The sequence below is a fragment of the Buteo buteo genome, chromosome 15 (genome assembly GCF_964188355.1).
Source record: "Buteo buteo chromosome 15, bButBut1.hap1.1, whole genome shotgun sequence".
Taxonomy (NCBI): domain Eukaryota; kingdom Metazoa; phylum Chordata; class Aves; order Accipitriformes; family Accipitridae; genus Buteo; species Buteo buteo.
In genome coordinates this window covers 10,646,728-10,663,209 of record NC_134185.1, presented here as the reverse complement: position 1 = coordinate 10,663,209, position 16,482 = coordinate 10,646,728, and the positions used below count along the sequence as shown (strand labels likewise).

General features: G+C 41.0%; 1 protein-coding gene across 1 annotated transcript in view; it reads right to left on the bottom strand.

Annotated features, from left to right (window-relative positions):
• LOC142039894 (hormonally up-regulated neu tumor-associated kinase-like) overlaps nt 1–13,105 on the bottom strand; it is an 85,681-nt gene extending 72,576 nt beyond the window's left edge. The window contains exons 1-5 of the mRNA XM_075047020.1: nt 12,854–13,105; nt 11,606–11,898; nt 7,127–7,182; nt 5,871–6,009; nt 1,351–1,478 (exon numbers count right to left, since the gene is read on the bottom strand). Coding sequence (XP_074903121.1) covers nt 1,351–1,478; nt 5,871–6,009; nt 7,127–7,182; nt 11,606–11,898; nt 12,854–13,105 — 868 coding nt within the window. The remainder of the gene's footprint in view (nt 1–1,350; nt 1,479–5,870; nt 6,010–7,126; nt 7,183–11,605; nt 11,899–12,853) is intronic.
• Between the last annotated feature and the right edge of the window lie 3,377 nt (nt 13,106–16,482).

Genomic DNA, 16,482 nt, shown 5'->3' with positions numbered 1-16,482 from the left:
GAACAATGGAGTTATCCGCAATCTTCCACTAACTGTGTGGGCTTTGTAGAAAAGCAGAGATAATGCATTTATTAGTAGAAGCTATAACAATAGCATAAATAAGAAAAATTAGAAATATAATAATTGCAGCTATGGAGGGCTTGTAGAAAAATGGAGCTGCTATCTGGCAACCAATCTCCAAAGAAAGATAAATGAGAGACTAATGTACAAACATTCTGGACAGCTATGGTAGATATCCTCATACCATTTACTGGGGGAGAAAAAAGAAATAGAATCATCACATTATCTTGATACTGTAACTCCGGACTAGATCCAGCTAGCTTAGTCTGGAACTGTCTGCTGCTTCCCAGCACTTGGCTGCAGGCAGCTGCTGAAGCTAATCTTGGTTCCTAGGGTCATTCTTGCATAATGTCAGAGTAAAGCTGCTCAAAACGATGGTGAGATCTGAACTCATGCTGGTAGATAGCTGGGCAGAACATGTCTCATTCTGCTCTGCTTTCTGACTTGGTCAGTGAAGCTGCACGATAACAGCTGTGAGAAGGGGCCCAAGCCGGTGATGGTCGACAGAGAAGATGCTAGTCCAGGTGGAGAGAAAATAGGGACTAAAGCCAGAGGTGTATAGGAGTCATTGTAAAGCAGCAGAATTTTGAGCTTGGAGGAAGTAAATTTCAGACTGCTAACCCAGAGTGTATATACACTAACATGACTTCTGCGTTTTAGAACTATGGGCTGTAATTCAGGCTAGAACTTTTGAGAACTATCTTTCCCAGTTGTCCTAAAAGACTCCATAGACTGTACCTCATTAAAGATTGTCAGTAAGATTCATTGTAAAATGTTGTATTTCAGTTCTTTCTCATGAAAAATATGAATAAGCTCCTCACAAAAATAGCCCTCCCATTTCTTTAATTATCTCAGTGTTGTGGGTTCTGCCTGTAGCCAAAAGATAAGCTCTTCAGGAAAAATTATCTAAGGTTCTGATAACTGATTTTTGGGAAAAACAGGAAAGAATGCCTGGCTATGACACACAGCGTGGGACATACTAAACACGACAGTGTTCTCATTTACTGCACAGCTGCTCCACTTATGTAAAAGCAATGTACATTTTATTCCTTCTGTAAAGAAGAACTAAGAATAGTGGTCTTTTAAAGAGACAACAATGTTATTTTCCTACTAGCCTGAGGTAAAGAGATCTTGCCTAAGGCACAAAAAAGTTATTTCTAAATGCAAACAAAGCAACTGGAAAAGGTACCTTTTATTTTCCAGAAGATTACGTTATTGCTAAATTCACTTTGCTACATGGGTTAGACCTTTTATACATCAGTATTCTTTATAAAACTTGGAGTGCTTTACCAGGGGAGATATCTGACGGAATAGGGCTGATTTCTCCAATTAACATCTTTTGATGTAGTTGCTTGATATTAAAGGGTTCCACCATGAAGGGTAATGTGCCGGTTAGCATAACAAACATGCTTACACCTCTATCAAAGAAAAAGAAAAACATCAGAGCTCCATTTAATGCTAATAAATATTTGTTAAAAAATCCCACAAAGCTATGACTCAAGTTTCAGAGATTTGCCTTCAGTATCAAGAATGAGGTTACAAATCACCTCTAAGCAGCAATTTGTACCAAATACACATCTTGCGCCTTTTTTCTTCATGTAAATGCCACTTTTTCTAGAAAAGAATGTTGTGGGAAGTGTGTATAAAATAGACTGTACAGTGAGTGACTGGAAAGCCTGCAGTGTTGAAAGTGGAAACCTGCTGTTTATTTTTAAAACAAGCTCACTGGAGTGTCAGTGTAGCGTACCCAGCCCATCAGAATAAAGCATTTCGGTTTGGAGGCTGAGTGACAACACAGAGCTGGGACTGATGTGATAGATCTTGTTCCAAATAGTAATTCAGTTCTTCTTGCTTTGCTCAGATTGCTAAATTAGGTGTGACTTATGCCTAGAAGGCATTTGTTTGGTAACAGCTTGCTGTTGGCTGAAGACTTAAAACTTTAACTCTTGCGAAAGACTAACAGTCTGCTTGCAGCGATCAGCAAACTTTGTGAAGGTTTGCCATTCAGTTTGGAGAAGTACCGACGTTTGGAAAGGAAAACTTGCTTAGCTGTCCGAGTTTGCGAATGGGGAGGTTTCCTTGAACACTCTCCATGGTACTTCCTTGCTCCAGCTGAGCTACACCACCACAACAGCACTTCCCTTCGCCATCCTTTGCCATTTCTCTGTTGAACTTAGTTGAGACAGTCATTTTAGGAATTCAGGCAATTCTAATTTAATTGATCTGGTTTGTACATTAGTGCAGACGATCACAATGTTATCTGTGAAACAGATCTGCTCTGGGTGTGCACAACTGCAACCTTTTTTTAATGTTTTCAGATGGTTGAAAAACTATGAGAATATGATGGCATCATTGAAAAACCATGAGAAGATGGTGGCACCTTTTTCTAATTGTTGCATTAGATTGCAATTGAGCCAGTGACCTATGGATAAATGCATTTTATTACTCTCAGCTAGGACTTACGTTGCCTCAGTTTAACTAGCTAAAACCTAGATATCAGTAGTTATCAATGGAAAGAGATGGGCCATTCCAAGAGAGATTCGTCACAGCTATGTTATACAGCTGTTTTAGGCTACAGTTAAGTATCTCAGGAGATGAGCTATCTCCTGCACTGGCAATAACAGGACACTAACTGCCTGGTATAATCCAAATGTCTGGTTGTTAGATGGCTAAATTTAAGTGAGATTAATCGCTTCTCACTTTACCAAACCTTCCAGTAAATCTAGTCCTTGAATGTAATGCTTTTGAAAACTTTCCTGATGAATCCTTTGAGTTAAAATGTACAGATATACAAAGGAAACATACTGCAATGAAACAACACTGAGTTGACTGAAGTAGCAAGGATTGTTGTTCTATAATACATAATAGCATGTGAATTTAATGGAGCTGGAGTTGAAGCAAGAGAAGGGCCCCTGAATATTCTCTGATGAGTGGAGTAATATGCAGTGCAAATGGATCTCTAATGTCATTACAACATTAAATACATTTTTCTTTTCAACACTGTAAACACTACCATGCACTTCAAATTGCTGGTGATGATATGCACAATTGGTGCTTTAAACTGGCAATAGCTCTTTTCATCAGCCTACTGGTTGGGGAAATCCCCAGGGTACAGGAATTTGGGGAATGGATGGAGCTGCCATCCTAAAATCTCTTTTCAAATCTTAGACACAAATTGTAGCTAGTTAACAGTAATGCACTTAGTGTTAATTGTAGCTGGAATCTGATGGTATGTTAAACTTGAAAGTTTATTAGCTATAACAATCTGCTTCTCCTCTATCCCACAGAACTATCTGGATTTGTTTGAATACAGCAGCTGTTTCCTCAGTTCAGCTGGTGCACAAAAGCTAATCACTTTCCAGTCCTCCAAAGAATCTTTAAAATCTTCTGCACGAAAGTCATGATTAGGCAAAACAGGCGCTGCTGTTCGCTGTTGCCTCATAGGAGCCTTAGCTGTATTGCAGTTCAATCTGGTTGGTTTTCTGAACGTGCTTTTGACTGAATATGGCTTTCTGGTTCCCGTTGTAATGACTCCTCAGTCCTGCTGCATAAAATCAGTATTTCTGCACTACACTGAAACCTTTTGATTCCAGAGTCCAGTTGATCTGTAATCCTTTATGTATTTTGTGACAATAGAAGTAACTTATCTTTCTAATTAAAATTTTAGTCCATCAGAATTCCTTTTTCCACTATGATAATGTGAACAATTCAGATTTAAATTGTAAATATGTTTTATGCCTAAGATGCAGATGTTAAAACACCAAGGGCCATATGTAAGTTTTATATAGCCCTTGACCTGTTATGTGATGTTTATTAACAGAGTGAGCTCAGTAAATGGTTCTAAGGTTACTGCTTTCCCCGCATTCAGACATATGAAACATGAAATAAGTATTACCCTATTTAAGTGCTGACAGCATCCTCTAGACCTGATTCATCTGTGTTATGTCTACATAAATTCAGAGTAGCACTCTTGAAATCCAGACTTACACTGAAGTTATTTGGTAGAATTTGGCCCTTCATCCTTAACTTTGTGTACCATTCATACCCTGTAAATTTAGAGGAAGCTGAGGTATAAGAACCATAGTTAGGTCAAAACCCTAATATATAGTATGCCTGCCAGAAGCAGGTCTTGAGAGGAATAATGTACATTATATATTTATGTGTATATAAATGCTCTTTCTCTTCTGAGCATATAGGAATGCTAAACTTCTATTTTAGACATCTGAATCAGATGCCTATATGTAGGTACCAGCAACGCTGTGAATACACAGTTTAGTAAAGACTGCTGAGAACTCCTCAAGGAGACTCCATATTCTCACAGCTGGACGAGCAAGTGGGACATCCCAGTTCAGAGCAGCTCTGTATGTCCAGGCCTCCCATTCCTTCTGTCAGGTGTCCTGAATGAGGTGGTTTGAATTTGGATCAAATTAGCATTGTGCGCTGAACAGAAGCAGAACATTAAGAGCCTTTAGATAATATGGTTGTGGGGTGGGATGGGAGGTGGCACTTCTAAGCCAGAAAGTCTGATCACTCTTACAAGCCTTGTGAGCTGTTTTATCACCGGCTTCAATAGCTGGATTTTCACCCTACCACTTGTTAGTTCAGATACTGCAAGGAATTATGGTTGTAATTGTAAATAGGTGGGAGGAGTCTGGACAAAGATGTGTTTGACCAGCCACGGGGTGTTTTAATCTTAATGCTCTAGATGAAGATTTGGCTTAGTCTATGTTACTCATGCTCATTTTCTATGGTCATCTATCATACCTGCTAGAAATGTCCTTAAAAAATGTGTTCTAGGTGGAACACTCAGACCTGGGCACATGGTTACTATCAAAACAGTTGAGGAGAAGCTGATATGTGGGCACATACATATAGATAAACATGAATTGCCTTTGGACGAATGATGGACATGGAGAGCCACTCTTCTATCCACATCCATGAAGATCAAAGGATAAAAAAATTGACTTAATATACTATCATTTTCCCAGCTCCACCTAGAAAAACTGTCAAAAAAGTAAAAAACCCACAACTTGGCTGCTAGAACCATAGATGCATTTGAAAAGTCTGAGATAATTTATGTGAAAAATTACTCTTCTGATGGCACCTTTTGCATTCTTCTTTATTATAAGAGAAACATCCTGTAGATGTAATGAACAAGGAAAATGAAGTACATTCAGGTTTGTGCCACCTATGAAGTAAATAACTCCCCCTTTTTATCATAATCTGATATAAAGGGCCTCACTAAGGTATCGATGAAGGTCTCATAGCTCTGCTATAGCCACATCTTTGGTCTGTGTGTCCCTGAGATTCAACTTTTCTGTTTAGATTTCTTCTTTTGGCAAAATATACCTTAGACATAAAATGCCCATTTGTCAGTCCAGGGCTTCCAGGGCTTCTGATTTTGACAGAAGTTACTCAGATATCAACTGAACTTGTGTGCCAGGAGAGGAGGGTGGGGGTTTCACCTGAGGGGGTTGGTACATACAAGTTCTTTCTCTGTCTTTTCAGAACAGGCTCCTAGATCCAGATACCCTACCTTCTGCTGACTTCCCTTGCCACAGGGTTTCTCCAGAATGGCATGTGTATTGCTCATTTGGTTTTTTGTCCAGTGTTTTGCAAAGGATACACATTTCAAGATACTTTTTTCACACCCATAAGTTTGGGTTTTTTCTGGCAACCCTTCTCTGATATATCTCTGCTTTTGCTGTTGATGCCCCAAAGCTAAGTGCCACCAACCCATTTGTATCAGTCTTGTCTAAACCATTCAGTGCTGAGAGTGTTTTGATAAGTATATTTTTAGATCTACTTACATGGACCAGACATCCACCTTTGGACCATATTTCCTATGAGCAAGGAGTTCTGGGGCAGCATAAGCTGGGCTTCCACACTGGGTATGTAACAGCTCCTGGGATAGATCCTTGAACTTTGCAGTATTGCTCAGTCCAAAATCTGACAGTCACAAAAACAAAGGCAAAGAAGTTTTGGTCTCTTCTCAAAATATTTCAACTTTACCAGTTGGCTGAAGATAGGAGAAAGATAAAAACAGCAGCTAGCTATAGCATCTGTTGATGTCTCAGCTGTGGATACCAATTTGGGTTCAAATACATGTGCCACGAATTAGCAGAGGAGTAACAGTGAAGTTACCCAGCCATGGGTCTGGTTTGGTTGATTTTGGTTTCTGCATGCTAGTACAAGAGCTTAGCTACACAGCTGCATTAGCATGGCTTAATCAGCTACGGCATTCGGCTCAGCTGGGTGTGCTTTAGCCCGTTGTAAATGTGGGGTAAAATGTGCTAACTTAAGCCTTTTTCTCTGTATATGTGCATGTGTGCAAGGGGGAGGGAAGAGAAAGGTGTGATTGTGAAAGACTGGCTGGCTATAAAACAGGGGTGAAGAGTTAGTGCCTTTTTTCTTAGAGGTGTTAAGCTTTTAAAAGTTTGGGAAACACTGGGTTAAACATGTGGCGTCTCCAAGAGTGAGCTTCCCTTGCGGGGATTTTTCTGTGCGGTTTCCATAGAATAAAATTAATGTTTCTCTGAGCTGTGTTAACTGCTTGGTGCAAATTCCCTCATTTTTATAAATGTTTGCTTCACAACCCTAGCAAGATTTCTGTTAGTGACCAAAACAGTCTTTTTTTTTTTTTTTTAGCACATACCAAATGATGAGGTTTCTAGTTGGAGTAGTGACTCGACAGAAGCTAATGTGTCCATACCTGTGTTTCACCCCAGAAGATTTATTTCTTTGTCTACAAATCACTTCTGCTAGGAACAGCTTTCTACACATAAAAGCTGTAATTGTTTCTTGCTTCTCCAGCAATACACAAGGGAAAACAATAGGCAAAATTGTTTTCCTTGTTCTCTTAAAAATATGTTTTAGTTAAAGCTCAAATAAACAAGCTGTTAAGTTATACTTCATAACTTCTATTTATTCTAAAAGCTCAACTATGTTTACTGAATAATCACAAGCTCAGTCATAAAATGTGCTGTTTAAATAGTAGCTAAACTGTCACTGAAAGCCACACAAAATAAAAAGCTGAAACCAAGCTTCACAGATAATGTGCACCTACCAACAATTTTGATGTTGTTGTTCTCATCAAGAAGAAAATTTTCAATTTTTAGGTCCCTGAAATGAAGACAGAAAGCAAACTTTAAGATGCCTGATGTCCCAGCTAACCATTTGCAGATAGTTTTTAGCAAAGTTTAATTGAAATAATAACAATAGTTCTGCACAGCTCTGCCTACAATTGTAACAAGATCCTTATTCCTTCCTGAAGTTTTCAGTTGGGAAAATGGAACCTTTCTGTATTTCAGGGAATATTTTATAAGTATATATTTTAAATAGACCATTCATTTAGGAATCATCCATTCTACCTATGTATTTTTTTTAAAAAAGTGAACAGCATTTATTTCTTCTTTTGAGTAACAAAGAAAGTTACACATACTTGGACCAGAGTTTTTTTGTCTTTGTTTGAAGTACTGAGCACTGCTGACTATTTTTGCTTTCTTTGTGAGTAAATCATGCCTGAGAGATACGAAGGATGAGAAGGGAACTGGAAAGCGAGGTTTGCCTTGCTTGTGGAAGAGGGGATATGTACCAAACTGGGTTGGGAACAGATACCCTGAAGGTGGAGACATCTCCACAGTGATGTTTATGTAAACAGGGTCAACCAGTATCAGCTGCCCCCACAGGAGGACGTAATTCAGAGCTGCAGAAAAAATGCTGTTAGCTGGCTCAGGTGCTTACTCTCTTATTGTGGGAACATTTATATCCTTACAAATTCAAACCAGAAGCCAGAATATTGCTCCACTGTGGGGAGCGCCTGAAGTGGCAGCTCAAATCTTTCACAGTGTGAAGGAATCCTCAGCCAGTGTAATTTGGGTGTTGGGAGCCGGTCCAGGAGCCCATGATGCTTTGCCAACTCCCATCACAGCCTCTCATGTGCCACTGGGGGCTTTCCTCGGCTCTGTGGGGGACACGGAGGGACAGAGCAAGTTTCAGAAGCGGAACTGGGTACATGGGTTTCCCTCCCATCAGCCCAAAGACCTCGGAGAGTACAGGACAACAAACCAGAAGGAGGGATGGGAACAAGGACGGGAGCAAGGAGCAAGGGCTGGGAGGACCAGCGCTGCAGGAACAGCACTGCGTTGCTGCAGGGGATTAAGTCTGGAGGTGTACCTGGTGGTCCTGATGGGTGGTTTTATGGGAGCATTCTTTTATCTCCATGGTTCTGGATGGGACAGCATTGCATTTGAAAGCCTCTGCTGCCCCAGGCTGAACATGGGGTGGAGATGGTTTTAATGATAACTTTTTAATCAGTTTTAATTTCAATAGCATGTTTTCTGGAGTGGCAAGGAAGCCAGAGCCCAAAAGCTGGGAGGTAGATTTAAGATAACTTTGTTTATAGCCTATCCCTGTGACATAACCCTGTGCACTAAAACTGTGTGGTTTAAAACTAGTTGTGTTTCAGGCCACTGCCAATCTGGCCTTTCTATCGGATTTAGCACCCCACAGTGCACCCTGATGACTTTTACTACACTACAGTCAAATAATGTTACATTGGATTGCCACAACTGCTCTTCTATATGCTGAGCTGAGTGCTCACACAGTTAATAAAAATGTATGCTTTCTTGCCTGAAAAAACTGATAATGGTCACTATTAAAGTTTACATAGTGTCAGAAGTTATCTTGCATCAAAGATACATCTTGTTCTTTTTTTCCAAAGGAAACTTTCCCAGAAATGTTGTAAGTTTAAGCAACATCATGAATTTTTTCTCATTCCCTTGGGGACTTCAGAGAGAGTGCCTAGAGGGCAGCTTGTGATGCTTCTCCAGGTCTTTGGTCCAGCAGTGATTCAAAAGGATATATGGGAGAAGGGAAAATATTCAGGAAAAATATCCAGGAAAAATTAGGAACTGTACCTACAAGCAAGTTACTGTCACTTAGCAAACACCAGCTTTAGGAGTTGGTAGCTGACTGTGTGCATGCGCTAGCCCAATCCAATTGCGAGGTAATGTGATTTAGCTTATATGTCTTTATTTGAGGTTTTTAAGCTCAGATGCATTACCTCACCACTTGGCCATGTCTAGAGCAGGCATAGGGATAGTTAGCAGACCTCAGCTGATGAGTGTTAGCTTGTGAAGCTGTTGAACTTGATCTTGTGCCTGAGCCTTCTTATATCTGGCACAGTAAAATGCTGTGTGCTGGGAGAATAGGCAAGTGAGTCAATGATCCATCTTCTGGATCATTTTGGCAACTGTGGCATCAAAATCAACGGTGATCTTGCGTGGACAAGAAAGGTACTACCTTCACTGTGAAATGTAGACTCAACCTCAATTTAAGCCATAAGGATTTGTTGGATCAGTGCTGATGTTAGTGCTGAATAGGAAAAGTAAAGCTCAAGAAACAAAATAGCTGTCAAAACATAGCACAGAATTTCTGGTGAGTGATACCCGTTTGGACTAAAAATACAAAACCAGCCAGTTTTTCATCAAGTATATTATTAAGACAATAGAAAATACTGTTTTCCTGAGGTATATCCCAGGGTTAAAAATCAGGAATGCCTGTAAGACACTTCTGAGCAAAATTAAATTAAATTAGCAAATTCCTAAGCTCATCACTTAGAAATGAAAACTTGCAATCACAAGGCACCTCCATTCAAGTACAATAAAGGGCGCCTGGGCATAGACCCAGGCATTGGCACACAATTATCCATGTCATGAACCATGATACCTGGTGTGATTTTACCAGCACCGTCCCCGTGGAGCAGCAGCTGTTCCCAACAGGCAGTTTGGGAACCCTCCTTTCCTTATGTTAAAGCAATACAAAGAGTTGAGCTTTGCTCAGTGCTTAGATGAGAAAATCAGATTGACTTTGTGAGGTAACTTTCCTGTTTCTGTGCTCATCTTTCTGGAAACATTGATGCCCTTTTTTCAGAAGAGGATACACCCACAATTATCCTCATCAGTTTAACCTCAGCAGCGAGTTGCTATAAATTACTGGACCTGAGCAAGGAAACCCTTCCAGATCCTTTCCAGTCTGATTCTGGTATGAGGTTAAGGCCACAGCTCTGAATCTCAAACCTAACAGCAAGTCACGAGTTGAGGTACAGCTCACCAAACCTATGCTCATGACTTAGCAAGGCAGCTGGGCTCCTGCCGGACCATGCGACTTCATAAACCCTATGAAAAGGCACTTGAGAGCCAGGGATGAATTTTCCTTTGGTTAGGCAGGTTTGATATTAAAGCATGTCTCCGGAGGAGTTCACACCACTTCGTACCTGACTACTCTTGGGGTGTGCAGCAAAATTCTTCTCTATTGCAAAGCTTTCCCAGCAAAACGTTACCAACAGAAGAAGATAAAAGTAGGGGAAGAAGTCAGGCTACTCCCTTGCTCACCGGGAAGAGTTGTTGCCAAACAAAAAAAAAGGAAGAGGGCTTGAGAAATTCATGAGGAATGTTGTCATGGGAAGAACGTAAATGTTGTGATCATGAGTACTGAAGAAATGCTGTAAAATAGATTAGTTAGGGAACCAGCAAGGCAGGGATGTCAGCCTGGACTAAATGGGTGAAGCCCCTTGGGCTTATTTTTTGGCGGGTTTTTTGTTTGTTTGTTTAAATTCTCTAGGTCAGATACTGACTGTTTCTTTCTTGTCCATTCCTTCTTAATTAGCAAATCCAATATAATTAGGTGCTGGATTGCAAGGATTTCAAGTCACAAAGCACTTGTAAATGCTGAGCCATCACATTCACAGCTTATTTGTTTCAGGGTTGCTGTAACGATACAGTCAACTGGATTACTTGTTAGGTCCTGGGGGCTTTCTTGATGAGTGCATTTACCATTTAAAATTAAGGATATGATTGACCATGAATTACTAAGTAAAACAGAAAAATGGTGGGAAAAACTGCTTCTTGCCTATTGTCCCACCTAAAATGGAAGTCCTTATTCTGCTGTTCTTGGCACGTGTGCCGAGATCCCCAATGCGGGGAAGAAGATCAGGTCTCCTTGCATGGGCTGCTCAGGTTCCTCTAGCAGTGGCTGAAGTCATGATCTGTCCCCATAATGCAAAAGCCAGCGTGGAAGGTGAGCGACCTGCCACAGACCTGGACCCACAGGACCACATCCTCTGTGCAGGCAGTGAGCTGTGATTCCTCAATCTTCTGTCCGGAGTGATGTGTGCTTATTTCAATATGTTGTGGCTAACCAAATGAAATCAATATTTACATGCATAGCCACACTGAAATATTTGAATTAGATACATGTTTGTCACCAGCTAATTCTAAGATAATCGTGGCAAAGTATTGATTTGTTGCACTCGTCAGCTCTTATCCCTGGACTTCGTTACTTTACTCCCCATGGAGTGCGTAACAGTTTATCTTCTACCACCACTGAGAATAAAATACTTTATTAAGATGGGCTGAGAAACATAGTCTTCTTGGCAATCCATGTTTTTACAAGGGAAAATTAAAGAAATGCTCTCAGTGAAGAAGACCACTCTACGCTCTTGCACACTTTCTTAACTGCTGTTTGGAAGGGGGGAACATCTTACCTGTGAACAATCCCCTGGCAATGCAGGTGCTCTACTGCAGACAGAATTTGCCTGGTGTATCTCCTTACTTCCCTTTCCGCCAGCCTCTTTTTGTCACAAATTCTGTCCAGGAGGTCCCCGCCATGGCACAGCTCCATCACCATGTAATAGGAGTTGTCAGTCTCCAAGGTCTCATATAGCCGAACAACATTGGGGTGCTTAATCATCTGGTGTATCCGTGGCTCGCGCGTCATGTTTTTTAAAACGTAGGAATCCTGCTTGGCTTTTCTCTTGTCAATGACTTTTATGGCGACCTAAATTGCAGGATATATGCAAATTGGCAAAAAGCTTTGCAACCCAGATTAATTTTCAAAAGGATGGGGAGTAAGCTGACATGGGAGAAGCTGTTTTTGACATGGCGTTGATAATCAGTATCAGAGAGGGAGACATTCCTGATGGAAGAATACACTTTTTATTTCTCTTGAAGGCCAAACCAGGAAAGCTGAATTCTGTCATATCTATGCCTCTGCATAAATAAATATGCATATATGAAATGTTCTCAAATGCAAAAAATCCCTACATGCTTGACTGGTAACTGCATCTGTGCTGTACCACATCTTTTTTCTCACATGTTCCCTTCTGACTTGGTCTAAAAGCTACTCAAGATGCTGGCTATAAAGGGCTGGGATTAAACTCTTTGCAGTTTGGGAAGCTAGTCAGCCAGTGAAGCTACTGAAGCCACAAAAAAAGTAAAAATCAAAAAGCCACTTGATAGTAATCCACCTTTCCACAGTTACGTCTAGTGCTACGTTATTTTAGCCCAACTGAGCTAGAGATAACAGATGTTGTCTGTCTCCTGCCAGATAAATGATTGCTGTTGGAGTGGCTGGCTTTTCAATAAGTGTTGTCCATAGCTTTAAAGGTCAGATACGCGGCACTAATTACTCAATGAGGATTATCAAGGAAAGCAGATTTGAAATTGTCCTTATGCCATCATCCTGTTCTCTTTCAGCAGGAGGATATCTTTGTTGTCTATATTGTTTTATAATTGTGAAAACAGTTGCACTCAATACATATTCACACATGTGACTGATTATACATAAGCAATAAACTCAATTTATGAGGTTAATTTATGAGGATAAGGTTCAGAGGATAATTCACTGAGTAGGTTGTGGTTTGTGGATTAAATGGTCTGAAATTTTCTGACATAAATTAGTGAGAGGTTACTTGCGATTCCTAGTGCATGGTACCCTCTCATTAGGAGCTTACCTTCTCCCCTGTGGGGATGTGCAGCCCCTCCATCACCTTGGCAAAGGAGCCCTTGTTGATCATTTTGCCTACTAGGTAATTCCCAACTTGTTTGCAGTGAGGGAAAGTCTTCCCAGTCTCTTGGGGCATCTTGTTAAAACAAACAGGTATTTTTATATCCTTGAAGTTTTTCTCCCATTCTGGTAATATCCCATCCACATTGCCAGTATCTGTCATTTTGTCATCCAAGCCTGCTTTCATTGCTGTGGGCATCCCTGGAGAGTCAGATTTGTATTGCTACTTTCCAGATGTAGCTTCTGATTCAGAGCAGATCCAGGCATTAAGTCTGTACATCTTGTGGTGCAAGTGCCATCCTGCTGATCACAGAGCAACTAATCCTATCCCTCAGAGACTCCCTGTTTTGTCACTGATCTCTAGCCTGAGCACACAGATCTGCTCAAGCAGAACCAAGTGGTAGATTATTAACCTAACCTGATATGCGTTGTCAGTTAATGCCCCAGAGCTGCTGAGTCAGATGACACATAATCCCAGCATTAGCCTGGAATATACAGCTCTCTTCCTCCTACAATAGTTCCCTAAACACATGCTCAGTGCAAGTTGCACCAAACTAAACTGAGCCACAGTTTTCCTGGCGTGCAGATTGCTGGTGCAAGGGCACAAGTTTATTCTAAAACCACCCTGGTAGCATGAATGCAAAGCTGAGTTATATACCTGATGCTGTGCAAGAATTTACGCATTTGCTGTGTAAACAATATAAATATATATGCACTTGTAGCACATTTAAGTCCCAGGGTACTGGCCTGACTCTAGGTCTTGCAGAAGTACCTTGCATTTCCTGGGACTTCGTTCCTGTTCTGTAAAATGTAGCAGTGGGGACACAGAGAGTGTGTTTGTGTGTGTGTGTGTGTGCATTTTCCTCCTTACAGCAATGAGGGAAGGGAAGGGCAGGGCAGGGCAGGGGAGAAAAAAGGGGAAAGGGAAGGGAAGGGAAGGGAAGGGAAGGGAAGGGAAGAGAAGAGAAGAGAAGAGAAGAGAAGAGAAGAGAAGAGAAGAGAAGAGAAGAGAAGAGAAGAGAAGAGAAGAGAAGAGAAGAGAAGAGAAGAGAAAAAAGAGAAAAAAGAGAAAAAAGAGAAAAAAGAGAAAAAAGAGAAAAAAGAGAAAAAAAGAGGAGGAAAAAAAGAGACAAAAAAAGAAAAGAAGAGTTTTTTCTACAGCTGTTGTCTATCTATATCTGTCTTCATTACCTGGGTTCCTTCCAAAGTCACAGAGAGAGAAAAGAGCCTTTCCAGAGAGCACTCTTGCATACCTGCAATTTGAGCCGGGAGTTGCCATCTCTCTCCACTGACAACAGTGAAATCTTAGGGACCCAAAGCCCTTCCCAGCACTTAGTGCGATGACAAATCCTTTCTCCACCTTTCATCACTTGGAGTTGAACAATAAGCGGTGTCCTGCTTGCCTGATTTGACTTGTGAAGCTCATGAAGGGCAAAAATTTGCCAGGATGAGTGAAAATGAGAAGGAATTTTTTTAAAAGTGTTTAAAATCCAGAATTATTTACTGTACGCTTTACAGTTCAAACTCTTGTAGGCGAGTTCAATGCATTGCCATCTGCATGCAGCTGCTTGCAGGCACAGCGCAACCCCTTGCCTTTTAGTGTCTAAGTAAAAGATAAAGTCCCACTAAGCTGAGCAGGTTTTCTCTTCATAACATACTCAGTTGACATGCTTTGAGCTATATCAGTTGCCCCACCTGAAATGAAACTTCATTTGCTAACTTAAGTGGCTTTTTCTATTCCTTACAGAAAGCCGGAAACAAAGCAGACATGATTTTCTGAGGGAAGAACAAGGAAATTCTCCCTGATTTGTGCATACTCTTTGCTCTGCCTCCTTCCCGTCTTCCTAAGACACTGTTCATTGACTTTCCCACTAACACCAAGAAAATAAAAGTGAGGGGAACCACTGTATGGAACAGAAACCCCATATTTCTGGCACATTTCAGAAGAAAGGAAAAAACTTCTTTAAAAATATAACAAACATTTAAAACATGATAGCTAGCTAAGTTAACTATTGCTATTTTTGGGGAAAGTCCCAGCCTGACACCTTGAAAAATGTTGAAGTCAAAAAGCTTCCAAATACCTTTCAAAGTAATTTTTTTTGGCACAGTGGAGGATTAAAAAAGGGAGGCAAGGCAGAAGGAGCAAAAAAGAGTCCATCTCTGTGTTAGGGAGTCCACGACTACTGATCACAAGCCAAATGAAGCTGAAATCCTGGATGAGAAGGGAGCCGTCCACCAGCGCTAGTAGTATTTCTGCTCTGTGATATGGCTGTTCTGTGATGTGCTGCACTGCAATGTCAAAAAAGTGTGAGAAGAGACCAAATAATGCGGATCTCTGGTAGAAGAGAGGTGCCAATAAGGAATAAGCTCCAGCAAGGAGGAAGGGTTAGCACTGTAGAAGGAATGACCACCTTAATGGCTTCAAAAAACAAACAGCCCTCCTCCCCAAACAAGCCCTGTGACGTATTTTTACCACCTTGCATTTATTTTGGAGGGGAAAGCAGTTCTGCTTCCTTGTGAAATAAAAAAACCCAAACCAACAAAACTGCAGATCTGAAGAAGGTATACAGTTTTCCTATCAGCAAGCGAAAAAACCAAGTTTTTATAAAAATTGAAGACTAATTCCATGTTTGAGAAGACAAATTTTGCTCCATATTCTTAGTACCCTTCTATGGAAACTGAAATGAAAAGTGCTTCTTATGATACCTCTGCTACTGATCCAGCAAATATAAGGCCATGTGTGTGCAGGAGTTAACTTTACGCGAAGGCCAGGCTAAACAACCAAATTACGTTCAGCAGAAATAAAACAGCACGAGCAGGAATTTGTCACTTCACAGCCACCATCTTGGATTTCCTCCTATGAAGCAAAATCCTGCTTGTAGCTGTACCCAGAGCTCTTCTTGTCTCACATTAGAGATGAGGCAATGTGGTCCTGGTTTCTGTTTTTCGCTGTTGTAGGGTGAAACCTTGGCTTAATGAGAGGCTGGTTTTTACTTCTTAGAGTAATTATTTTTGAAGTCCTAATTTATACTCTTGTGAATACTGCCCTTTTTGTAAGATCTAGTGTGTGATTTGAAGTCCTAATTTATACTCTTGTGCATACTGCCAGTTTTGTAAGATCTAGTGTGAGATTTTTCAAAAGGGCCAAAAAGTCAAATTCTTAGAGCTGTGAAGTCCCATGGATTTGACTCAAGAGTTTCCCCAGTCCCTGGCTTTCTGGGGTTGCAGAGCATATGCCGTACCTAGAGATGTGCTTTCCACAGGCACTGAGGACGTGCCAGCCTAATGGGCAGCTGTGTTGCTGTGCAGAAGCAATGCTGCGGTGGGCTGGGAGAGAAGGTTTGTTAGTCAGGAGGCAGCATCCCACCAGAGAGAGGTCTTATTAGTTGAGAGGCAGCATCCTACTCTCAGGACAAGAGTCAGCATCTCCTGGATCAACATTGTCATAGGGATGTACCACCATGCACAGAATTACTGCAAGCATCTCTTTTCCAAGGGTGTTGCTTTAATGCATGTATGTTCTTAGGTGCTTTGGCAACTCTCCCCACTCCCTCCCTTGACTTTTGACTTTCCCAC